This window comes from Podarcis vaucheri (assembly GCF_965113315.1).
Source record: "Podarcis vaucheri genome assembly, chromosome: 1".
Lineage (NCBI taxonomy): Eukaryota > Metazoa > Chordata > Lepidosauria > Squamata > Lacertidae > Podarcis > Podarcis vaucheri.
Window position 1 is genome coordinate 130,173,814 of NC_138759.1, and position 26,407 is coordinate 130,200,220.

The 26,407-nt window shown below is 45.3% G+C and overlaps 1 protein-coding gene and 1 long non-coding RNA gene across 4 annotated transcripts in view; one reads left to right on the top strand and one right to left on the bottom strand.

The window, feature by feature from the left end:
* NBEAL1 (neurobeachin like 1) overlaps nt 1–26,407 on the top strand; it is a 137,320-nt gene that overhangs the window by 60,407 nt on the left and 50,506 nt on the right. For all 3 annotated transcript variants that reach the window (XR_014219356.1, XM_082221222.1, XM_082221223.1), the window contains 13 exons: nt 4,850–4,982; nt 6,939–7,058; nt 9,883–10,186; nt 13,471–13,556; nt 14,238–14,327; nt 16,363–16,531; nt 16,706–16,839; nt 18,369–18,528; nt 18,656–18,758; nt 19,692–19,848; nt 21,516–21,674; nt 23,526–23,685; nt 25,105–25,193. Coding sequence is in view for 2 of the 3 variants with exons in the window: in XM_082221222.1 (XP_082077348.1) it covers nt 4,850–4,982; nt 6,939–7,058; nt 9,883–10,186; nt 13,471–13,556; nt 14,238–14,327; nt 16,363–16,531; nt 16,706–16,839; nt 18,369–18,528; nt 18,656–18,758; nt 19,692–19,848; nt 21,516–21,674; nt 23,526–23,685; nt 25,105–25,193 (1,864 nt within the window). In the remaining variant the exon portion in view is untranslated. The remainder of the gene's footprint in view (nt 1–4,849; nt 4,983–6,938; nt 7,059–9,882; nt 10,187–13,470; nt 13,557–14,237; nt 14,328–16,362; nt 16,532–16,705; nt 16,840–18,368; nt 18,529–18,655; nt 18,759–19,691; nt 19,849–21,515; nt 21,675–23,525; nt 23,686–25,104; nt 25,194–26,407) is intronic.
* LOC309525671 lies at nt 11,742–12,681 on the bottom strand. Its single transcript, XR_014216480.1, has 2 exons — nt 12,292–12,681; nt 11,742–11,815 (listed from the first exon to the last, which is right to left on the bottom strand). It is a non-coding gene; the product is annotated as an uncharacterized lncRNA (long non-coding RNA).

The following is a 26,407-nucleotide window of genomic DNA, read 5'->3' on the forward strand; positions in this document are numbered from 1 at the left end:
TGGAGGCTCCTGCCATAGGCGCGCGTCACTTCTCCAGCTGGGAGAGGGTCGCGGGGGGTTTCTTTAGCCCCGCGCGCGCTCTCCCGGCTGGAGAGGTGACGCGCGCCTATGGCAGGAGCCTCCATAGGCGCCCGTCACCTCTCCAGCCGGGAGAGCGCGCGCGGGGCTAAAGAAGCCATAGCCCCGCAACCCTCTCCCAGCTGGAGAAGTGACGCGTGACTATGGCAGCAGCCTCTGAAGGATGCACCGAAGCCTGGCGTGGGGGGGGGGCGGAGAGACCTTCTCCCCGCGCCAGCCTTCGGATGGCTGTCCTGAAGACTTGGGGTGGGAGAAGGGTTTTCCTTCCCACCGCCAACATTCAGAATGCTGTTCTGAATGTTGGCGGTGGGGAGGAAAAACCCTCCTCCCACGCAAGCCCCGGGAACAGAGGGAAAGTGCTGCGCGCCTTCCCCTCTGTTCCCGTACCTGTGCTGAAGGCTTGCGGTGGGGAGAAAAGCCCTTCTCCGCACCGCCAGCCTGGCAAGCGGTTTCCCTAGGAACGCATTAATTGATTTTCAATGCATTCCTATGGGAAACCGTGCTTCGCAAGACGAAAAACTCGCAAGAAGAAAGAACTTGCGGAACGAATTAATTTCGTCTTGCGAGGCACCACTGTAAGCTTTAAATGTGCTTTTGACGTATGGTGCTTATGCAGCCTCAGTGAAATAGCGCTGGGAAATGATTTCTCTGCTCCGGGGGATTTCAGAAGCAGGTAGAAGAGGCCTCTCAAGACATTTATCAACAAAGCTGATCTCTTTTGCAGCATAATATTTAATGCTGTACTGTTTTTAACGTTTGATTGGGAGCCTCCCAGATTGGCTGGGGAAACTCAGCCAGATGGGCGGGGTATAAATAATAAATTATTATTATTATTATTATTATTATTATTATTATTATTATTATTATTATTATCATCATCATCATCTTATCATTTAAGATAGTTTATCAGCAGCCAAACCTTCTGTAAATTACCAGAGTTTCTTCAAAGTACACACAGATTTATTTTTTTTAAAGGTCCTCTAGGGGAGGTTGATAGGAGCACAGTGTGTCAGTCTATTTTTTTTAGGTGGCACCACTGTGCCCCCCCCTGCAGAAAAATACTTCCTTTCCAAGCAGTTCCAGTGATCAGTAACATACTGGAAGGGTGAGGGCATCCGTCAGCCTTCGACTGAGCCTTCGTTTCTTCTGTCTGGCAATGGCCAGCCAGCCAGTCAGGATGCTGTTGTCTGCATAAAGAAGGGTGTTATGACCGGCGCTTGGAATTCATCTATGCAGGATGTAGTTTTTGCTGGCTCTCATGCATCATTTTTATAGGGCAGGCCGTGGAGAGTGACAGTGACTTGGTCTCTTTGTGGAGATCTCTTAGGTAAAGGACCCCTGTATGGTTAAGTCCAGTCAAAGGCGACTATGGGGTTGCGGCACCCATCTCAGTTTCAGGCCGAGGGAGCCGGAGTTTGTCCACAGACAGCTTTTCCAGGGCATGGGACCAGCATGACTAAGCCACTTCTGGCGCAACGGAAGCCAGAGCGCATGGAAATGCCGTTTTCCTTCCTGCCGCAGTGGTGCCTATTTATCTACTAGCACTGGTGTGCTTTCGAACTGCTAGGTTGGCAGGAGCTAGGACAGAGCAACAGGAACTCGCCCTGTTGTAGAGATTCGAACCGCTGACCTTCTGATTGGCAAGCCCAAGAGGCTCAGTGGTTTAGACCACAGCACCATCTTTTAGATTGCAGGGCCAATAGGAGCAAGGTCATTTGAACTTCCTTCCCTGCCACTGTGCTCCTAATGCAGCCAAAATCCCTGCTTTTGGAAGCAAGATGAGCTGGGAGGTCTTCTGTATTGCTGGTCTCGGGGTCTGGCCAGTTTGCACGGGGGTTGTGCAAGGTCTGATAACGACATAAAGGTACAGTGGTACCCCGCAAGACGAACGCCTCGGAAGACGAAAAACTCGCTAGACAAAGGAGTTTTTCGTTTTCTTAGCCGCTTCGCAAGACGCATTTCCCTATGGGCTTGCTTCGCAAAACGAAGCTTGCCCCGCAATCTTCTCCCTGCCGCCCCTTGCTTTAAAGAGGTCCGGGGACAGAGGGGAAGGCGCGCGGCGCTTCCCCTCTGTCCCCAGACGGTCTCCATAGGAACGCATTGATTGATTTTCAATGCATTCCTATGGGAAACCGTGCTTCGCAAGACGAAAAACTCGCAAGAAGAAAAAACTTGCGGAACGAATTAATTTCGTCTTGCGAGGCACCACTGTAAAGGTAAAGGTACCCCTTCCCATACGGGCCAGTCGTGTCCGACTCTAGGGTTGTGTGCCCATCTCACTTAAGAGGCCGGGGGCCAGCGCTGTCCGGAGACACTTCTGGGTCACGTGGCCAGCGTGACGAAGCTGCTCTGGCGAGCCAGCACCAGAGCAGCACACGGAAATGCCGTTTACCTTCCCGCTATAAAGCGGTACCTATTTATCTACTTGCACTTAAGGGTGCTTTCGAACTGCTAGGTGGGCAGGAGCTGGGACCGAAAGACGGGAGCTCACCCTGCCGCGGGGATTCGAACCGCCAACCATGTGATTGGCAAGCCCTAGGTGCTGAGGTTTTACCCACAGCGCCACCCACGTCCCCTGATAACCACATACCTGAGTCCTAAAAAGTCACTGAAACTGATATATAATATAATAACTTCTAAAAAACACAATTCCAGCTTGAAATGTAAAGGGAACTTCCTTTTTGATTACACTGAAATGAAATAGCCAGTGATTGTGTTAAGTACTACTGTAGATGGTAATATTTTTTAAAAACAACAACAAAACTTCACTGGCTATTTTCACTGTAAAGTACTACTGTAGATAGTAATCTTTAAAAAAAAATAAAAACCACAACAAAAAAACTGACAGGAATAGATTAGTGACTCATTTTCATTTTTTCTCTAACAGCACTACAGTGGTACCTCGGGTTAAGTACTTAATTCGTTCCAGAGGTCCGTTCTTAACCTGAAACTGTTCTTAACCTGAAGCACCACTTTAGCTAATGGGGCCTCCTGCTGCCGCCGCACTGCCAAAGCACAATTTCTGTTCTCATCCTGCAGCAAAGTTCTTAACCTGAAGCACTATTTCTGGGTTACCGGAGTCTGTAACGTGAAGCATATGTAACCTGAAGCGTATGTAACCTGAGGTACCACTGTACTGTTGTCTGTGCCTCGGATTTAACATAGTGTTGGTGAAGATTGCCACCTATTGAAATACATACTGCACTCAGTTCAATGTGTATTTAAAAGAACAATTTCCCAAACAATCCTGGCTTAAGTCTGCTTAATTTCCGAGGTTGTCTAATGGAAGTTCAGCACAAAGTGAAATGACCCTTGATGACCGCTAGTGTTTAGAAAGGAAATTATAGACAGGCGGCCAGAGCTTAGTAGTAGAGTCATCTGGTGCCTTGTATGTAGAAGGACACTGCCAGGTATTTAGAAGCATTAAACATTGCTAGATAACAGGAAGCATTTCAGTGGCTAGGTAGTTCAATGCATAGCTGTCAACTTACAGATTTGAAAATAAGGGATCAGCAGCCAAAATAAGGGATATTCCCAGCACAGGTATGTTCAACATCTGAGCCCCTCCGAGCCAAAGGCAGAAAGCCCAGCCAGCAGCCAAACGAAGCCTCAAGTGGTGGCTCCCACAGTGCAGCAACCCAGCAAAGGGGATGCAGCAAGGGAAACCATCGTCACCTCTCTGCTGGGAAGCGCTGAGCAAAGGCGAGTCCCCAGGCAACGCGGCCAATTTGATTGGCACAAGGCATGCAAGCTCCACCCTCCATTTGTTCTTAAGACTCCTTATTGGGTGAGTAACGCAGCCAAGCAACCCAGTTGGAGCCTCCCTCCTCCCTGGCCGGCAGGGAGGGAGGGAGAGGAGCTGCTTCCTTTGAAACCCGGGAAATTTAAGGGACATCATCAATAAGGGACAGCAGCGGGAAACGGCGCTGGGATAAGGGACTTTCCTGCCAAATAAGAGACGGTTGACAGTTATGGTTCAGTGCTTTGCAATCGGCAGGTATGGAAGGCCGATTCAGCAGACTGCCTTGGCCCTTGAGAGTTTCTTCTCATTAGAAACAGTAGCCTATGTTCTACTATGGTGCAAATTTTAAAATATGTTTATAAAATCCTAATTTATCTCCTCGCTACTTTCTCTACACTTGGGGAACTCAGCTGAATTTTCTGTTTCAGTTTTGATGGCGGAGGGCAGACTTAATACTACAGAAACTATAGCTAGGTTTCTCACTGTAGTCATCAAAACAAGACAATGACCGATAAAGGGAAGATAAGTTCTGAGTCAAGACTATCTGTATTCTCAAATGATTTTTGCTCGTAGATTTTCTTATCCTTTTGTTTAAAAGGTGCAATCTTTGGGGATGTACATTGTATTTCCCCCCTCTTCTGTGGCTGTCTTGATAACCTTTATATGATGTTTATGGTCCATAGAACACGTAAACTAAGCTACCTATAGAATTTCAAACGGCCTCAGTTAAACAGCATTTTGCGTAGCTCTGCTAGGAGAGAGCTGCTCTCAGAAGTGGCTCCATGCTGAAATTGGTAGAATCTGAGAGGTATCAAAATTACATGGTCTGCCTGGAAAGGTAAGTACTCTCAGATCTAAGATTGCCCTTCTGTCTGAATTAATCAGCTTAGCTTCAAATGAGCCTGGGGGGCCACCAGCCTTGTGGAGACAATTATAACTCATTGCAAAAGAAATGTTTATTATTATCTGCTAATGTGTGCCTCTGAAGAGCTGACCATATTCATTAAATATATATATATATATCTGTAGCTTTTTTACAGGCAATGGAACAGGGTTTGAGGCTTTTATTACGTGTTCAGGAATGCTAGTGGTTGCCGTGTGTACGAAGAAGGAATATGCGACCGTGATGCTCTCGGATCATTGCTTCTGTGATTCTCTGTGGGTAAGAGAGACTGTTTCAGCTGACCTTGTTGTAATGCAATAGGTAAAGGTAAAGGGACCCCTGACCATTAGGTCCAGTCGTGACCGACTCTGGGGTTGCGGCGCTCGTCTCGCTTTATTGGCCGAGGGAGCCGGCGTGTGGCCAGCATGACTAAGCCGCTTCTGGCGAACCAGAGCAGCGCACGGAAACGCCATTTTACCTTCCCGCCAGAGCGGTACCTATTTACTTGTACTTAGACGTGCTTTCAAACTGCTAGGTTGGCAGGAGCTGGGACCGAGCAATGGGAGCTCACCCCGTCATGGGGATTTGAACTGCCAACCTTCTGATCGGGAAGTCCTAGGCTCTGTGGTTTAACCCACAGCTCCACCCGCATCCCTGTAATGCAATAGGACCCTTTTAAAAAGTGGACTTGGCTCTCTGTTGGTAGGCACTGGGAATTCCCTGTCAGGATAAGATAACTGACCAAGTTCAAATGACCGGTTTTCGGGTTAATGCACAAAACCTTTCCCCGGATTCCATCCCTTCCTTCCTATGTTCTTGGCATAGTGCAATTAAACCCATAAGTCTTCAATTAACCATAGTTCCTAATGATGTCCAACGGGAAAACTATGATCATTGGGTTTGGAGCGACATAAACCAGCTTTGGACCATGTTTTGAGATGCTGACTTGCTCCAGACTTGGCTCAGATGTAACAGGAAACCATGGTTTATTATAGCTTGCCATTTTTTTGTTTATTTCGTAGTCAAAGACTGCATGTATGGACACAAAACTCATTCATATCTTGCCTTCTTAAGCAAAGATAGTATCACCTGAAGGCAGTCATGATGTAAAGATGTAACGACGTCCTTGCCATCCCCAAGTCTCACTAATCTAGTCTGTGTAGGTCACAATTTGGGGTGCCTGACTGTTGTTAAATCTGATTAAGATGAACCCATGAAGGCTCCTAAACGTTATTGCATTTCTTAGGTTTAATCAGTTCTCTAAAGGGTGCTTAGGAGTGTTTCTGCATGCGTTGTACCAATGATTTACAACGCTCGGATGGAGCAACATTCCTGGGTATAGGAAAGGTGAGAGGAATTTGAGCATGATAGGATAGAGATGCAAGACTTGCTCCTCAGTGAGCATTACCGTATTTTTCACTCCGTAGGACGCACCAGAGAATAAGACGCACCTAGTTTTGGGGGGAGGAAAACAAGAAGAAGAAAAATTTGAATCCCAGAAGCCAGAACAGCAAGAGGGATCTGGCTTCTGGGATACTGTGTGGCTGTTCTGGCTTCTGGGATAACAGCGCCAAGCCTCTTCAGGGCAGCAGGATGAAGGCTCCCCCTGCCCGGAAGAGGCTACGGCAGAAGTAAGGACAGGTGCCTCGCTGAAGGGGCGCTGTGCGGTTCTCCCTCTTTGCGCAGCGCCACTCCTTCGCAGGAGAGGTGCTGCGCAGAGAGGGAGAACTGCGCAGCGCCCCTTCAAGCGAAGCTGGAGAAGGAACAGAAGGAGACCCTTCTGTTCCTCCTCTGGCTTCCAGGACAGGCGCCTCGCTGAAGCTTTCCGCTGCTCCCCGCAGCTTGTGGGATTGGCGGTGGGGAAAGCTGAGCTTCCCTCCCCGTGCTTGTGGGGCTGGCGAGGGAAGCCTGCCCCCCCCCAGCCCCAGGGACCACACATTCGCTCCATAAGACGCACAGACATTTCCCCTTAGATTTTAAGAGGGGGAAAGTGCGTCTTATGGAGCGAAAAATACGGTACGTCTCTCTAAGACCAATGAGAAAATCTAGGTCTGTTCCTAGTGATCAGATAAGTAATCTACTGCAATTGTTTATTTTATTTCTTTCATGGAGATGGATGCATATAGCTAGATAATGTTCCTGGGTGCAAAATCTAGCAACAATTAGTCACTTGTAACTCCTCCATAGAATTAATAATGATGATGACTAAACAATATTATCATTTTTTTTCAACAGCACAACATAAGCATTGTTCATATGCCTGGGAAGAGGCCTTTCGGTCAAAGCCTTGTATATATTTATGTGAATGGACAGCAGAAGATATCGGCGCCCCTCAGATTTCCTGCCATGAATGAAGTAAGTCTGTGCTTTTGTCACACCTCACTTTCCCCCTGCATAGAATATGGACCTTTAGCTTTCATTGTGGATGCATAAAGAAAGAAACTATGCAACAAGTGAGTTTGTCACATCAGCTTTTGCTTACTGACTATGGTCGCCTCTAAACTGGATAGTCAAGGAAGATTCTCCAAAATGATCAGCATGTTCTGAAAGTGGTAGTGAGATTATTAACCGAAACCTGCAAAGTGTAATACCTTTTATTACACCTGTACACCGATAATTACACTGGCTTCCAATAGGTTGTCAGGCTCAATGACCAGGGGTCATTTACCTTTACCTTTTACCTGTTAGGCTCAACTCAAATCTTGTGGTATTCGGCTCACGGAAGACTGTTTCTTTTTCTCTTCTTTCCCCCCCTATTTCAAATGCTTTATTAGATCCAAAACAGTATAGCAAAAACCATCAGTGGCTGTTAAAGACAAAATAAAAAAGCCATTCATTCCTTGATAGATACTTATTTGTTACATCATTTTGTAATAACGTGACCTCTGATCTTCCCATTATGTTCCTGAATTTGATTCCGTAAATATGCACTTGACTGTATTTTCTCCATATTGTTTAGCTTACTTAAAATTATATAAAGTTGTCGTATTTACACACAGAAACTCAATCAAAGCCTGCCAGCAGATTAATATTTTGACAGTGTTCTTTTACATAGGTAAAGGTAAAGGGACCCCTGACCATTAGATCCAGTCGCGGACAACTCTGGGGTTGCGGCGCTCATCTCGCTCTGTAGGCCGAGGGAGCCGGCGTTTGTCCGCAGACAGTTTTTCTGGGTCATGTGGCCAGCATGACTAAGCCGCTTCTGGTGAACCAGAGCAGCGCACGGAAACGCTGTTTACCTTCCCACCAGAGTGTTACCTATTTATCTACTTGCACTTTGATGTGCTTTCGAACTGCTAGATTGGCAGGAGCTGGGTCCGAGCAATGGGAGCTCAGCCTGTTGCGGGGATTCGAACCGCCAACCTTTTGATCAGCAAGCCCTAGGCTCTGTGGTTTAGACCACAGTGCTACCTGCATCCCTTTTTTTACATAGACTGTGTATATATCCCACTGTTTCAGCAAGTGGAATCTTCTTTGAATGGAAGGGGAAGGAAGTTTTTTCCCCCACTTATCTCCCCTTCACCTGTTCTAGAATGGTTGAGGGATGTCTTTGAGGAGCTGGGGCAATTGTGTGAGCCATGGGGACCTGCAGGAGAAATGTGAGCATTTGTGAAAATCACCTCCTACCTCCTTCTGTTGACAGACAGAAGTCTCTGCTGCCTTTGAGGGAAGGGGACAGCAATTGGTACAACCTTTTAAACTTTGCAGCAAAATAACCTGACATACCATATTTTTCGCCCCATAGGGCGCACCCAGTTTTCTTGGGGGGAAATAAAGAAAACCCCCCCCCAGGCGCAGGGCTGGCGCGGGGGAAGCCCGAGCTTCCCCCGACCCCAGCCCCGAAAACAGCCTGCTATCCGCAAGCCTAGGGAGCCCAGCGGGAAGTCGCGCTGGTCTCCCCAGGCTTGCGCAGAGCTGCGCGAAGCCCGGGACTGCAGGCAGCTCTGCGCAGCCCTCGAGAGACCGGCGCGAAGTCACGCCAGTCTCCCGAGGGTTGCGCAGAGCTTCCTGAAGCCTGCATTCGCCCCATAGGATGCACACACATTTCCCCTTCATTTTTGGAGGGGGAAAAGTGCGTCCTATAGGGCAAAAAATACGGTAGTAAAAAAGGGGTGTGTGCGCACGAGATTTAAAGGCTGGTAAAGTTTTGTTTATCAATTAAAAGTTTCATTGAGGCTTTCAAATTCCATAGTGGAACACACAAGGAAAAAATAATAAGCACCTGTAAAATAAACCAAAACACAAGAGCGTAAGAGTGTATATATTTTATACATATGTATCACGAAAGACAACAATCTCTGTTACAGCAAACTTCAAGTCAAAACCGCTGATGTCTCAGTAAAAAGTCGATCCAAACTTTTTTTTGAGAGAGAGTTTGGTCACACTAAAGACCAGCATAAAGTTTTTTATGGTCTTTGACATAAAATTCACACATAACCAATGCTTTTTTTCCGGGGGGGGGCATTTTGTGAATCTAAGTTTGGCCTCGTTGAGGGGCAGTATTTCAATAGGAGTAGGAAAATAAGAGTACCCCTGAACATTTTTTTTAGAAATTTAGCACTGCACATAATAGATACGTGTTTGTATGTGTACGTTTACCTATATGAAATTTTATTAAAGATATTTTACCTTGCCTTTGTATTAAAATGCTTAAGGCAGCTTACAGTCATTTAAAAGACAACTTAAAAAAACAAGAAACAAAAGCCGTAGCTCATAACCAGTGGCAAGAGACAGGAGATAAAACTACAGTGCTACCTCAGGTTAAGTACTTAATTCGTTCCGGAGGTCCATTCTTAACCTGAAACTGTTCTTAACCTGAAGCACCACTTTAGCTAATGGGGCCTCCTGCTGCCGCCGCGCCGCCGGAGCACGATTTCTGTTCCCATCCTGAAGCAAAGTTCTTAACCCGAGGTACTATTTCTGGGTTAGCGGAGTCGTAACCTGAAGCGTATGTAACCTGAAGCGTATGTAACCTGACGTACCACTGTATTTGAAATTAGCATGCTAAGGAGATTAAAGGTAACACTTGAGAGGCCAAATGTTTGTCAAAAGACAGAGATCTTCACACAGTGATAATTTTGGCCCTTTATGGCTATCTGTTTGTATGTGCCAAACTGCATTCAATTTACTAATTTGTGATGTGTGTTTTCTTTTTTGCAACATGGGTGAAATTCTCCAGTCTTTTACTTCATGCTGCATTGGTTCTGCTGGTCAAAGGACAACTACTCCACCACCATCCCAGATCCCAGATCCGCCTTTTTCATCCCCTGCTCTTCCCCACCGGACGTCGCTCGGTGGTATTCTCAGCCCAGGCAGCTGGAGTGGGCTGCTGGGGAAGCCAGAACACATCACTAAGCTGATCTCGGCAGGAACGCAGGACAGCGAGTGGGGATGCCCTACCTCTCTCGAAGGCCAGCTTGGATCAGTTATCATATTTCATGAAGCGTTGCAGCCTGCTCATGTGAAAGCGTTGTATTTGGCAGGTGAGCATTCCGAAGTGCAGTTTGGTTTTTCAAATTAAAATTTTGCAGAGATATATCAAACATAAATAATCAAAAACAAGATTCCAAGGAATCTGCTGGATTTCCTCCCCTTTGTGGGTCCTGTTGATAATCATTTCCTTCTGCATCTTTTATAGTAGTCCAAATCTTTTACATCTCCATTGTATCCATAATTCACCCTTAAACTACAAATGATATTCCAGTCCTACTAACAATTTTAACTGTTCACAATGGTCTTTAAGATAAATTATAAATTTCCCCCATTCCTTATGAAAATTTTGGTCTTCTTGATTTTTTATTCTTCTGGTATTTTAGCCATTTCAGCATACTCCATCAACTTCATCCGCCATTCTTCTCTGGCAGGGAATTTAGCTGCTTTCCATCTCTGGAAAGTGCAGTTTACTTTGGGTATTTCGACCCTGCTTCTGTTGTTCTTAAGTTTTAGTCTGCCTAGGAATCTCTTTTGTTTCCAGTTGCTATGGCCTATTATTATTAATAATAAGTAATTAAATTTCTATACTGCCCTTCATCTGAGGATCACAGGGTGGTTTGCAAGGCTCTGAACTGACATAGTTGCTTCCCCTGTCTAGTCCCTGCTTTTATAAAGGTTAAAGGTAAAGGGACCTCTGACCATTAGGTCCAGTTGTGACCAACTGGGGTTGCGGTCCTCATCTCGCTTTACTGGCTGAGGGAGCTGGCGTACAGCTTCCGGGTCATGTGGCCAGCATGACTAAGTCACTTCTGGCGAACCAGAGCAGCACACTGAAATGCCGTTTACCTTCCCGCTGGAGCGGTACTTATTTATCTGCTTGCGCTTTGACGTGCTTTCGAACTGCTAGGTTGGCAGGATTTATAAAGGCTAATTTGCTCCAATTTAGTCTCATTTGTTTTCTCTGCCTTCTTATTTTTTGCTAACTTTATCTCTCACGGAAATGTGTGTTCATAAACACACGCACACAGTTCTGCGATTTGCCCTTGATTTTCTCCCATGTTTCATAACTAGCTTCACACTCATATTACAAATGGAACTCTGGTTACGCTTTAGCCGTGTGTGTCATCTGTGCCAATAGAAGACTGAGCACAGTAAAGTTGGCAAATGGAATGGTCATCTGTATTACTATCCCATTAAGTAACCACTGAGCTTCTTGGGCTTGCCGATCAGAAGGTCGGCAGTTCGAATCCCTGCGATGGGGTGAGCTCCCATTCCTCTGCCCCAGCTCCTGCCAACCTACCATTTGAAAGCACACCAGTGCAAGTAGATAAATAGGTACCGCTGAGGCAGGAAGGTAAATGGCATTTCTGTGCACTTTGGTTTCCGTCACAGTGTTCTGTTGTGCCAGAAGTTTAGTCCTACTGGCCACATGACTTGGAAAGCTGTCTGTGGACAAATGCCGGCTCCCTTGGCCTGAAAGCGAGATGTGCGCTGCAACCCCATAGTCGCCTTTGACTGGACTTAACCGTCCAGGGGTCCTTTCCCTTTTTACTTAGGTGTGAACCACATTGGTGACAAATATCATGAATGAAATAGTTGCTTCCATTTACAGAACTTGTAAAACCTTTTATTGGCATCACACACAACATCCGAAACAAAACAAATCAATACAGTGGTGCCTCGCAAGACGAAATTAATTCGTTCCGCAAGTTTTTTCTTCTTGCGAGTTTTTTGTCTTGCGAAGCACGGTTTCCCATAGGAATGCATTGAAAATCAATCAATGCGTTCCTATGGAGACCATCCGGGGACAGAGGGGACCTGTTTTAAAGCAAGGGAAGGGGCAGCGGGGAGAATTGCTTCTCCCCGTTGCCGCCCCTTGGTTCAAAAGGGGTCCGGGGACAGAGGGGAAGGCGCGCGCGCGCCTTCCCCTCAGTCACCGGAGATTGCAGGGCTGGCAGCGGGGAGAAGCGATCTTCTCCCCGCCGCCCCTTGCTTCAAAAGAGGTCCGGGGTGCGGGGGCAAGCTTCGTTTTGCGAAGCAAGCCCATAGGGAAATTCGTCTTGCGAAGCAACTCGAAAATGAAAAAACCTTTCGTCTTGCGAGTTTTTCGTCTCGCGAGGCATTCGTCTTGCGGGGCACCACTGTACAGAATTACCACTTCCCCAGTGACACGAAACATTTGCTGAAAGAAAGGAGGCAGAGCAGTCTATCGTCACATCTCTTGGTCTTCAGGGAGATCAGACGTCTGCAGTGTATTTCGACGACAAAAAACCAAATAGAGATATTTAGCCCCTAACTTGGTGAGCTCCTGATCATTCCCCAGTAATAGAAAATGTATGACCTTGACTCTGGTTTCCATTTGGGGATACAGAGTTGATTTAGAAATTGCTGGCGGAGATCAGCATATAGTTTACAATTGAGAACCATATGTGTAAGGGTTTCCACCAGGTGGTCTTCACATGGGCAAGTTCTTTCTTCTTCCACCCTGCCTGAGAAGCTTCCCCAAAGGAGGAAGGATGGATTTGAATTAAACCTGGCCAGCAAAAATGCCCTTCTTTCTTTGAGGGTTAAGCAGAAATTCAAGGTAATTATGCTTAGTTTCACGTGCCCAAGAAAGTTGAAAATAAAGAGGGGAATGGTTATTTATTTATTTCAAAACCACACGTGTCATTCCCCCTTCCCCCTTTCTTCTGTTTTCATCTGCATCTGGGCTGTTATATACCGTATTTTTTGCTCTATAAGACTCACTTTTTCCCTCCTAAAAAGTAAGGGGAAATGTGTGTGCGTCTTATGGAGCGAATGCAGGCTGTGCAGCTATCCCAGAAGCCAGAACAGCAAGAGGGATTACTGCTTTCGCTGCGCAGCGATCCCTCTTGCTGTTCTGGCTTCTGGGATTCAGAATATTTTTTTTCTTGTTTTCCTCCTCCAAAAACTAGGTGCGGCTTGTGGTCTGGTGCGTCTTATAGAGCAAAAAATACGGTATTTTGTCTGTCTAGCTTCATACCACTTGTTACATACATACTATGGGGCCAGTGGCCTCAGAGAGAGAGATGAACTTCCACATTTGCTTCAAAAGAAAGATCCAGCCAGGCTGGAGGAACAGGGAGGGTGTGTGTGTGTGTGTGTGTGTGTGTGTGTGGAAATGGTCATGAGATGTGAGACACATTGAGATGCACCTTCAGCTCTCTCGATAGGCAGTCTGCATGGCAGCTTTGCTTCTTCACATGGATCTCTCTTGCTAGATTGGGGAGTAGGTGTTAAGTCAGGCTGTCGGCACAAATGTTAAACCTATTGTGGCTTTTTGTCTCTCTCCCCCCCCCCCAATATTTTGAAGGTCCAAACTGCTTAACTCCATGGAAATCTCAAGACTCCGAAGCAGCCGATTTGCCCAGTAAAATGCTTCTTCATTATACACCCAAGGTAGGAACTCCATTTTCCTTTAGTTTTGCTTTGATGGCTTTAGAAGAGGATTATATAAATATGGTGAGGATACCACCAGCTTTAGCCATGATAACTAAGCAGATTTCTGTACAGTGGTACCTTGGTTCTCAAATGCCTTGGTACTCAAACGACTTGGAACCCAAACACTGCAAACCCGGAAGTAAGTGTTCTGGTTTGCGAACTTTTTTCAGAAGCCAAACGTGCTCCGTTTTGAGTGTCACATTTCCGTTTTGAGTGTTAGGCTTCAGATTTGAGTGCCACACTTATTGAGTGTTACGCTGAGGTCTGTCTGGTTTTGCTATTTATTTTGCATTTTTGCGGCTCTTTTTTGTGTTTGTTTTCGTGACTGTGTGGAGCCCAGTTCAGCTACTGATTGATTGACTGATTGTGTCACTGCAGTACATTGTTTGTTGCTTTCATTTTATGGATCAATGGTCTCGTTAGATAGTAAAATTCATGTTAAATTGCTGTTTTAGGGGTTGCTTTTAAAAGTCTGGAACGGATTAATTCATTTTGCATTACTTTCTATGGGAAAGCACGCCTTGGTTTTGGAATGGACTTCCGAAACGGATTAAGTTTGAGAACCAAGGTACCACTGTACTGCGCCTGAGCTGATTTGTTAAAGAGTGCTTAGCTCATTTTCTCCTATTTTTTGGACAGGCTTGCAGAAGCCCAATATGCCTTGACCTTTCCCCCAATCTTCTACATGGAAGGCTAACAGGGAACAAAGTGGTGAACTGGGACATAAAGGTAAACATCTCCAATGGCTTGTAATGACTGTGGGATTCCATAAGGGTTTGGATTATATTATGTGTATGAGAAATGATCACCCAACTTAACAGCGTTTTGGGGGAGCTAATGGTCTCAATCCTCTCTCTCTCTCTCTCTGTGTGTGTGTGTGTGTTTCTAAGACCAAAGCAGGGATGGGGAGAGTAGATGGAAAGCAAAAAACCTGGCAGGGGAGATCAGTAGAGATACCTTGGAGGTGCTTTACAAAAGGGTACATAAAATCTTGACACTTTCATAGCAATGCAATCCTACGCAGGTCCATTTAGAAATAAGTCTTACTGTACGTGTAAAGAATTGTGAGTTTCTAAAGGCAAGTCTGCAGTGCAACTTTCTGCAGTCACAGTGAGCAGGAAGAGTGTGCGTTGACTCTTGACATCTAGGCTGTGTAGATGTTTAGTCATGTCCGACTCTTCGTGACCCCATGGAGCAGAGCACAGCAGGCACTCCTGTCTTCCACTGCCTCCCGCAGTTTGGTCAAACTCATGCTGGTAGCTTCGAGAACACTATCCAACCATCTCGTCCTCTGTCGTCCCCTTCTCCTTGTGCCCTCAGTCTTTCCCAACACCAGGATCTTTTCCAGGGAGTCTTCTCTTCTCATGAGGTGGCCAAAGTATTGGAGTCTCAGCTTCAGGATCTGTCCTTCCAGTGAGCACTCAGGGCTGATTTCCTTAAGAATGGATCTGGGTTGTAGATTCTCCCAATTGGGGTGCTGGTGGCGCTGTGGTCTAAACCACTAAGTATTTTGGGCTTGTCAATCAGAAGGTTGGCGGTTCGAATCCCCATGGCGGGGTGAGCTCCCATTGCTTTATCCCAGCTTTCTGTCAGCCTAGCAGTTCGAAAGCATGCCATTGCAAGTAGATAAATAGGTGCTGCTGCGGTGGGAAGGTAAACAGTGTTTCCGTGCACTCTGGTTTCCATCATGGTGTCCCGTTGTGCCAGAAGTGGTTTAGTCATGCTGGCCACATGACCCGGAAATGCTGTCTGTGGACAAAAGGCGACTTCCTTGGCCTGAAAGTGAGATGAACGCCTTTGACTGGACTTAACTGTCCCGGGGTCCTTTACCTTTTTACCTTTACCTAGATTCTACCTAACGTTCAGAGGATTGGTGTAGCATAAGACCTGCCATATAGCCCAACGGAGGGTTAAGAAGTTAATTCATTAACCTGTAAAGTACTTGGTAGTTTCAGCATTTCTGCTTACTTTCTCTTCTGGAAGTAGGTTATTATATGAGAGAAACTGAAAGGGACACAGTTGAGGTGGAGACAAAACTTGTCTCTCACTCTAGATTACGGGGACCAAAGTGGCACGAGAAGTGGGAAAGTTTTGCCTCTGCTTCCATGGCATCCCCACTTGCAGCCCCATACATTATTAGGAATAATAACAACAACAACAACAACAACAACAACAACAACAACAACAACAACAACAACAACAACAACAAATTTATTATTTGTACCCCGCCCATCTGGCTGAGTTTCCCCAGCCACTCTGGGCGGCTCCCAATCGAGTGTTAAAAACTATACAGTATTAAATATGAAAAATTTCCCTAAACAGGGCTGCCTTCAGATGTCTTTTTAAAGTAAGATAGCTGCTTATTTCCTTGATATCTGATGGGGGGGCATTCCACAGGGCGGGTGCCACTACCGAGAAGGCCCTCTGTCTGGTTCCCTGTAACCTCACTTCTCGCAATGAGGGAACTGCCAGAAGGCCCTCGGCGCTGGATCTTAGTGTCTGGGCTGAACGACAGGGGTGGAGACACTCCTTCAGGAATACAGGACTGAGGCCGTTTAGGGTGCAGACAGAAAGCAGGGTGCAGTGTGATTTGCTATTAACCTCCGCATCTATATAGTATTTGCAGCTTGTTTCAGAAGCTCACAAGAATCCCAATTCACTTACAGTTGCAGATCTTTACCAAAGCTCTTTGGTTGTTGATTTCCAAACACTGACTACACATTCCTCTTCCCATCCCTTCTCTCTCTTCCCTCTCTTCCTGAAGGATATGATCAACTGCGTTGGTGGACTGAATGTGCTGTTTCCACTGCTAGAACAGATCAGCTACCTCGATGGGCAACTACCTGACAGGCTTGATGTGGAATCGGTTGCTCCTGAATTGCAGACACCTGTAGAAGGAGATTGGGTGGTGTTAACCTCCACCAAGGCTTCGGGTAAGGCGAGAACTGTATGCATTGAGGCTTTTAAATAGCCTTTTTTATGAGCCCAGGGAAAAGCAATCCACCCAAACAGCAACAAAACCTCTCTTGATCATTTTCTTCTTCTACTTCCACAATTGCTTAGCAGAGCTAACATTTTTAGCTAAAGGCCTATATTCCTTCTTCCAGAGGCTCGTTTAGAGAAGAACATTATTGCAACTTTCATCCTGATGATAAAGCACTTTATTCAAAGGCACCCAATCAACCAGGATAATCTTGTTCACTCGCATGGAGTCGCAACCTTAGGAGCCCTGTTGCAGAAGGTACGCAGCAACTACCAACATTTAATACTAGCAATTGTACTGAGTAGGATAGTTAAACCATAGTTTGTATATGTTTTCATTTTTGGTAGACAAGTGTTGCCGTGTCAGATTCTCTGTTCACAAATATGTGCATTGTGAACTACAGTGAATCTATTGTTGTACAGAGTGAGTCTTTTAAAAGAGGCCCTGTGGAACATGTGTACTCTGTATCCGTGGGGCCATTTTTAAAGGAATCACCCTGTATATCCAAGCCAGATATATTTTTCCATTGATCCACACCAAAGAACTCCAGCGTAGATCAGTGAAGTGCAATGAAAATGCTACATAATTGTATATAATTTTTTATCCAATTTTCTGTTTTAGAATTTCAAGTTCTCATTTTTACATCCTTAAGATATCAGTGACTTCCCTTCTCTTTCCGTGGTTCATTTTACATATCATAAATCCCTGCATATTTTACAGAAACTATACCATTCAGTAATTCATTATTACATCTATCATAGCTTATTTACACTGCTGAATCTATCTTAATGCTGCCAGCGTTTTTAGCTGTACACAGTTATTTCCCATATATTCAATAAACGTTTTCCAATCTTCTTTAAAAGTATGTTCTTCTTGTTCTCTTATTCTATATGTTAAGTCTGCAAGCTGCGCATATTCTATCAACTTAAGTTGCCAAACTTCTTTGGTTGGGACTTTGCTCGTTTTCCATTTTTGGGCTAACAAAACAAAACAAAACAAAACAAAACAAAACAAAACACAGGCCACAGTAGTGGCATACATAAATAACCTTTTTTGACACCTGGGAATTTCATTCTAAATTATCCCCTAAAATGCTACAGGATTGTAACTCCCTGCCATTCATTAACATTAAGGGTGCACATATTAGCATTAGAGACTTGAATTTGATTTATTAAACTAAAGCTGTTATAAAAGGTAAAGGGACCCCTGACCATTAGGTCCAGTCGTGACCGACTCTGGGGTTGCGGCGCTCATCTCGCTTTACTGGCCGAGGGAGCCAGTGTACAGCTTCCGGGTCATGTGGCCAGCATGACTAAGCCGCTTCTGGCAAATCAGAGCAGCACACGGAAACGCCATTTACCTTCCCGCCAGAGTGGTACCTATTTATCTACTTGCACTTTGAGGTGCTTTCGAACTGCTAGGTGGGCAGGAGCTGGGACTGAGCAACGGGAGCTCACCCCGTCGCGGGGATTCGAACCGCCGACCTTCTGATTGGCAAGCCCTAGGCTCTGTGGTTTAACCCATAGCGCCACCCGCGTCCCTTCAAAGCTGTTATAGTCTATTGTAATAAAATTGCAAACCTGTGGGGGAAAGTGCAAATTCGGCTTGCGCACACCTCTTCTCAAGTCTCAAGTTGACTTCTTCCATGCATACAAAAATGGTTGGTTTTTCTTACTAAGAACACATTTGTCACGAAGCCTACTTGCTTAAATACGCAGTCGCAATATTTGTTTTATAGTTTGTAGAACATAAAGGGATAGGCATAAATTTGTCCGACTCTTTCTTAGGTGCCGAGCAGCTTCATGGATGTGAATGTCTTGATGGCCGTCCAGTTGTTGATAGAACAGGTCTCTGTGGCGAAAAACGCACCCCTTCTGCAGCAGATGTATCAACACTTGCTTTTTGACTTCAGCATCTGGAATCGGGGAGACTTCCCGTTCCGAATCGGTGAGGCTAGGCACTGTTAAAATTAACACTGAAACTTAACTTGGTTTGCTGCACGTATCATAATGCACTCGCCATATATATGAAAGGCTAGACTGACCTGCCCTGATGGGAAATGTTATGTTTGTAGGTCACATCCAGTACCTTTCTACAATTATCAAAGACAGTCGGAGGCTCTTCCGAAAAAAGTATGGCGTGCAGTTTTTACTGGATACACTGAGGATCTATTATGGGTATGCAATCTTGCATGTTTCCTTAGCTTGTTGTGCATTTTAACTTTTGTATGCTTTGACGTCTGGCTGTGATTTTTTCTCGATTTTATTGTTTTGTCTTAACCGCTCTGATGAGAGAGAGAAAGGGAGAGGGAGGGAGAAAGAATATACATATAGTAAAGGTACCCCTGCCCGTATGGGCCAGTCTTGACAGACTCTAGGGTTGTGCGCTCATCTCACTCTAGAGGCCGGGAGCCAGCGCTGTCCGCAGACACTTCCGGGTCACGTGGTCAGCGTGATGAAGCTGCTCCGGCGAACCGGCACCAGAGCAGCACACGGAAACGCCGTTTACCTTCCCGCTATAAAGCGGTACCTATTTATCTACTTGCACTTAGGGGTGCTTTCGAACTGCTAGGTGGGCAGGAGCTGGGACCGAAAGACGGGAGCTCACCCTGCCGCGGGGATTCGAACCGCCAACCTTTCGATCGGCAAGCCCTAGGCACTGAGGCTTTTACCCACAGCGCCACCCGCGTCCCCGAATATACACATATACATATATATATCTCAAACTGCCAACCTTCTGATTTATAAAGAGTGCAGGCCAGAAGGACATGTGCCGCTGATTCAGTACTGCCGTCTCCACAGGGACATAAATGTTTTTCGTGTGGAATCTTGTTGGAATCGTCCCTCAAGTACAGCCGAGGGCAATACATTCAATCTTGTGAGAGTAAAAGCACGTCTACATTTTAGAATTGCTAGGTTATGCAGATAGGGTGCCAGAGAGTCGAAATGGGTAGGGGTAGCTGTTACATACAAAGAGGTAAATTATATACAAAGGGGAAAATGCTTTGTGAAAAGAAAACTGGAAGAACTAAGGTTCTCCTGGGTCTGGCCTCTTCTGTATTCATAGTACGCCATCATTTTGATGAAGTCTTCTTTCCTTGTTTTTGTTAGAAACAGCTCCAAAGACAGTGACTTGGCGCCAGATGATCTTAAAACAATAAGAACGTCTCTATATGGATTAATAAAGTACTTCCTGAGCAAAGGTGGGGCGCATGAGGAAGTGCAGAGCATCATGGGCTATATAGCAGCCATCAACGATGAGGCGCAGGTATTTAGCATTCCTGTGTTAAACTACGGTTTCTTTTTTCTTGTCATTCTCCATTCCATCAGCAAAAGGAACCCGAAGCCTTCGGAGCGCAGCACGAGTTCCCGCTGCGCTCCAGAGGCTTCAGGTGGCTATCCCTGAAGCCTGGAGAGCGAGAGGGGTTGGTGCGCACCGACCCCTCTTGCGCTCCAGGCTTCAGCGAAAGCAACGCGAAGCCTCCGGAGCACGGAGGGAGCGCTCCCTCTGCAATTCGGAGGCTTCGCGTTGCTATCTCTGAAGCCAAGGAGCCTGCATTCGCTCCATAGGACGCACACACATTTCCCTTTAATTTTTGGAGGGGAAAAAGTGCGTCCTATAGAGTGAAAAATACAGTATTTCATATAAGGTAACTGAGCCTCTTCCACAAACTCTTCTTTCTTAAGGGGATTCTATTTGTTTTTACCCTGCTATGTGTGGCAGATGGAGTGCTGCAGCCCGTGGTTTGTAAATCCAGAGCACACTGCTGTCTCGTGCAATTCTTTCCCCTTCCTCCAGAGCGAATTCCACCCTCCCTTCCATGCAGTGATCTAATCATGGCGCAGTGCTATCTCTGCATTGGCACTAAGCAGAATTCACTTCTTAACCAGGGTTTGAAGTAGCTTTGCTAAACCTGGTTCAGCAGAACTTCCTCCGTGCAGGTTGCTATGCTAAACCAGGGGGTGAGGAATTAGATCTGGCCAGCTCGTTGGATCGAAAACTGTTTGACTGCCCATCTGTCAGGAACCTGATACTGTATAAAGTGTCGGAGCCTCCGCTGCGACTGAGCTGGAAAGTTCGTCCTCCAGTCGAGTCCTTTGTAATCGCCTCCGATGATGATTAACGACCTGAGCTTCTGATAAGGCTCCAGGCACGTTCCCTCATTATGCAGAGTATCCAGCAGCAGGGAAGGACGAGATAGTATGAGCTACATTGCAAAGAGTTTTATTTCTAGCTACGCAGACAGAAAAGAAATACAGTGGTGCCCCGCAAGACGAATGCCTCGCGAGACAAAAAACCCGCTAGACGAAATGGTTTTCCGTTTTTCGATGCGCTTCGCAAGACGAATTTCCCTATGGGCTTGCTTCACAAAACGAAAAAGTCTTGCGAGTCTTGCGATTTTTTTCGCTCCCCCCTTTTTCTAAGCTGCTAAGCCGCTAATAGCCTTTTAGCCGCTAAGCCCTAAGCCTTTAATAGCCGCTAAGCCGCTAAGCCGCTAATAGGGTTGCTTCGCAAGACGAAAAAAACGCTAGACGAAGAGACTCGCGGAACGGATTAATTTCTTCTTGCAAGGCACCACTGTATACCGTATTTTTCGCCCAATAGGATGCACTTTTTCCCCTCCAAAAATTAAGGGGAAATGTGTGTGCGTCCTATGGAGCGAATGCAGGCTTCGTGGCTTCAGCGATAGCAACACGAAGCCTCCGAAGCCTTTGCTCCGGAGACTTGGCGTTGCTTTCACTGAAGCCAGGAGAGTCTGGTCTTTGAGGCTGGTGGTGGGGGAAAGCAGCGCTTCCATATGACAGCGCTTCCCCCCACCGCCAGCCCCACAGGCTCGGGGGGCAGCGGGAAGGCACGTGAGATTGAATAGTGAGATTGAATAGTGAGAACTGTGTGGCTTTTGCACTTTTGATTCAGTTTTGTTCTCCCCCAAGCTCTGTGGCATCCTGGAAGTACTTTTCAGCCTGCTCCACACCAGCCCAACTCGAGACCAGCTTTTCTTGTTGCTTTTCGAGCCCGGAAATGCAGACATCCTCTATGCTTTGCTGCTGAACCAGAGGTACTCGGACGGACTACGGGAGCTTGTGTTCAAGGTAACTTGCTTCATCTCCTCTAAAATGATAGATCTAGCAAGATGAAGCCACATTTTCTAGGAAACATCTTTCTTTTGGCACACTTGAGTCCTGCGCGCACCAATGAAAGCTTGTATAGGATGCAAGCCAATAGCTTTTAAAAAATATATATGCCTTTGCTGAACTGTTGTACAGTTATAGCTTCAGCTTCTGGAAACTGGCTGTCATTAGCTAATTTTAAACTCCCAATACTGTGTATATTTGCTCAGAAGTACCGTATTTTTTGCTCTATAAGACTCACTTTTTCCCTCCTAAAAAGTAAAGGGAAATGTGTGTGCATCTTATGGAGCGATTGCAGGCTGCACAGCTATCCCAGAAGCCAGAACAGCAAGAGGGATCACTGCTTTCGCTGCGCAGCGATCCCTCTTGCTGTTCTGGCTTCTGAGATTCAGAAAATTTTTTTTTCTTGTTTTCCTCCTCCAAAAACTAGGTGCGTCTTATGGTCTGGTGCATCTTATAGAGCGAAAAATACGATAGATCTTGCTGTGTCTACCTGCTCGCAAGCAAGTTGGTTTAGGATTGCAGTCTTCACCTGAGAGGTGTTTATCGACTTTTGGTTTTTTTTTTTAAATAATCATGTCCTTGTTCAAGCTGGCACTGCATTTATGGCTGTTTTTAATCTTAGTTTGATGGTGTGTTCTGAGCTGCCGCAAGGCTTCTGTAGAACTGCAATTTATTAAGAATAAATAATTGTGCCCATTTGAAATTTGTTCTAATGACATACTGACCCTTAAGCGGCTTAGAAACAATACAAGCGCTGTCTAGAGAAGAAATGGAACCTCTTTAGGGTTGTTTCTACTATCATCTGATAAATCTCAACACGAAAGCTAGCTCTCTTGCATTCTGAGACACAAACATGACCGAGAAAATAGTAGCCAGAGTGGGCCTGTGTAGATTGGAGTTGAAGTTGGTTCTAAATGAGTGGGATTGAGGCGTTCCCAAAGTAAAGGAAGGATTGAACTCTGATTAATAAGAATACACACAGAGGCTTGAACCAGCAAGACTGGGAAGGATGCGTATAATAATCTGTGTCTCCACCCTCTGGCCCAGGTAGTTTTATTCACAAAAGAACTTTTTACAGAGTGTTTGTAAGAACCAATCAGATTTCTTCTGAGCGTTGCAACAAACCCCACGTGGGGACAAAGTTAAACTACCAAAACTAATTAAGCACACATATTTCTGGGGTAAACAAAGAACAGAACTGCAAAGGAGTGCATTTGGCAACCCCTGAGGTCATAAACAAGCAAAATGCATGATAAGAAGGAAGGCCAGGAAGACAGCGATCATTATCACCTTCAGGTGAGATCTGTTTCCTGGCCCTAAGATTAACATCCTAAGATTAACATATCAGGAAAGCTACAGCAAAGAAACTGCCCACTGTCTTTGATGACCCAGGATGCCTGCTTGGCGAAGTGACTGGTCAAGAAAGAGAAATGGAACAGGGATGCAGAGGTGTGGATTGATCAAGAATCATATCAAAATAGTTTAAACCCAGTCAACGCAATGCTTTCATTGCTGACACAGATGGCTTACTCTATATTTGTTATAATTCCTAATAGCAATCCCACCTGATCACTACATGGGATGGCGAAGACCAGGGCAAATGTCTCACCTCTATGATCATGCACTGTTTGGGGGATGAAGCCATCATGAATAGGAAACTCTTCACCTTCCACCTCCAGAAGCCAGCCAGACTTGGGTTTCTGGTTTCTTGCTTGTGAAGAAGGGTCTTTGGTGTGCATCAGTGCTACTGGGGAGGTTTGGATCTGGCTCCCCACCTAGGGAAGACCTTCACGCAGCCTTTCTTTGCAGATCATTGGGCAGATGTTGAAGTGCACCAAAGTCTATGAGCGGAGCAAACAGCGTATGAAACTCAGAGAAGTTGGGTATTCCGGACTGGGACTGCTCCTGAACGAATCTCCAGTGACCACGTCTCTTATTAAGAACCTTCTCAACCAAGTTCTTCATGCAGGTACTTGGGTGGTTCAATAATAATACTAATAATACTAATACTGATACTAATAATATTTATACCCCCCCCCATCTGGCTGGGTTTCCCCAGTCACTCTGAGCGGCTTACAGCACACATACACAGCATTACAAACTTCCCAATACAGGGCTGCATATCTTTCTCACCATCCTGTAAACCATGGGTTGCCAGCCTGGTCCCTACCGCCCACTAGTGGGCGTTTCAGAATTCTAGGTGGGCGGTAAGGGTAAAGGGGACCCCTGACCATTAGGTCCAGTCGTGATCGACTCTGGGGTTGTGGCGCTCATCTCGCTTTATTGGCCGAGGGAGCCGTACAGCTTCCGGGTCATGTGGCCAGCATGATTAAGCCGCTTCTGGCGAACCAGAGCAGCGCATGGAGACGCCGTTTACCTTCCCGCCGGAGTGGTACCTATTTATCTACTTGCACTTTGACGTGCTTTTGAACTGCTAGGTTGGCAGGAGCAGGGACCAAGCAACGGGAGCTCACCCTGTTGTGGGTGGTACGGGGGCTCTAAATATTATTTTTTATTGGATGAGCCTCAATTTAAGCTCCAGGGACACCCTTGTTACAGCGCTTTAAAAAGTTCCCCACTGTGTGGTCGAACCCTAACAGTTTTTTCTTCTCGTCTGTGTTCTGAAATAGGAAAAATACATTTATCACTTCAATTCACTGTAGTGTTTTCATGGCAAAGTCCAAATACACAAAACCCCCCCAACCCTCTGCGATTTGGTGGTTGAAAAAGGGACGGAGGTGGACTTATGACATTTTCCCTTTTTCTCATCATGCGTGTCTTGAATCCTTACTCTACAGATCCAGTTGTGAATTATTATTTTTATAATATTTTTTATTAATTTTATCTTACAAAATTTTAAAGACATACCACACAAATTATTACATAGTCCAAATAAAAAAATTCCTTCCTGTAGCACCTTAAAGACCAACTATTACATACATATTCTTATTTGGACTTCCATCAGCTCCTCTGATAATCCTCCGTCATAATCACATCTCCTGCAATTCTTAACTTAATATTGCCTTTACATTTCTTAACAGATCATCTCTCCCTTTCCATTTTTACAATATTTCTTAAATTACTCCTCACAGAACTTCTTGTAAACCTACAAACGTAGTTTGATAATCACAAATAACTTTTCAAATACTCTGTAAATTTAGTCCAGTCTTCGGTAAACCTCTGGTCCCGCTGGTTTCGGATCCTTCCTGTTAGCTTATCCAATTCTGCATAGTCCATTAATTTCATCCTCCATTCTTCCAACGTTGGTAATTCTTCATGCTTCCATTTTTGGGCCAGTAATATTCTTGCTGCAGTTACCGCATATAAAAAGAGTTTACAGTCTTTTCTATCCCACCACATATGATAAAATGATCCTTCTTTTTCACAGATCCAGTTGTGAATTACAGGGACTTTATAGCAGTGGTGCATCTGGCTCACAGAGCAGATATCAATGTCCGAGTGGCCATCTGTCAAAAGGTGAGTTGTTGTTGTTGCTGTTGTCGTTTTGGAGTGGGCCAGGTGGTAGACAGGAACATCATTGGTGAATGGGTCTATTGGACGAGGTCTGGGGAGAGACAGTGGAGTTCTTAGGATGTGTCCAGAAGTTGATGCAGGGTGCAATCCTGTTCACATGGGGCAGAGGAGGGGGAAAAGGCACCTGGTGGCTATGTGGAACTGATCTTGTGGAACAATGTTCATATCTGGTTTCTCTCATCTTATTTTTTCTTTTTTTTTGTAACCTGGTGAAGATGGTATGAATTGACTGCATTATAACTATAAGAATTCTCAGTGAGTTTTGCATCCTCAGGATTCGGCTCCTCCCCGTTTACACAGTCCATTTGTCTCTCTTTTTTGTAAAAAAATTATTTTATTTTTTAAAAATACGTAAACATAAAACAAAATCAATTAAAAATCTATAGAATGAGATTCCTCTGAATCTCAAGGTCCCCCCCCCCCCCAATTCCCTCCATGGGTCCTAAAAACAATGTTTACAACTGCATATCGGCTCATATCCAAATTTTCCATCAGTCTAAATCATGGGTAGGCAAACTAAGGCCTGTGGGCCGGATCCAGCCCAATCACCTTCTAAATCCGGCCCGCGGACGGTCCAGGAATCAGTGTCTTTTTACATGAGCAGAATGTGTGCTTTTATTTAAAATGCATCTCTGGGTTATTTGTGGGGCATAGGAATTCGTTCATTCTCCCCCCCCCAAAAAAAAATATAGTCCGCCCCCCCCCCCCTAGGTCTAAGGGACAGTGAACCAGCCCCCTGCTGAAAAACTTTGCTGACCCCTGAAATTGTCCATACGTTTTGTTACTTTACAAGTGTGGTTAAAATCCTGCTAATGTTTTCATCTGTCCACAATTATAAATAAATAAATTAGAAATTTCCCCCATTATTTTTTTAAGTTCTTGTCCTCTTGGTTTCCGAGCTTCCCAGTTAATTTTGCCATTTCAGCATAGTCCATCAACTTGGTTTGCAATTCTTACCTGATCAGAATTGTTTCTTACTTCCATCTCTGGGCTAGTAACATCCATGCGGTTGTTGTCACATACAAAAAATGTCTTTTCTGGTCCTTTGGAATCTTGGTACTGTACCTATAATTCCTAATAGAAAAGCTTATGGGGTTTTTTTTGACAAAGGTTATTTTAAACATTTTTTTCAGCTCATTCTAGATCATCTCCCAGAA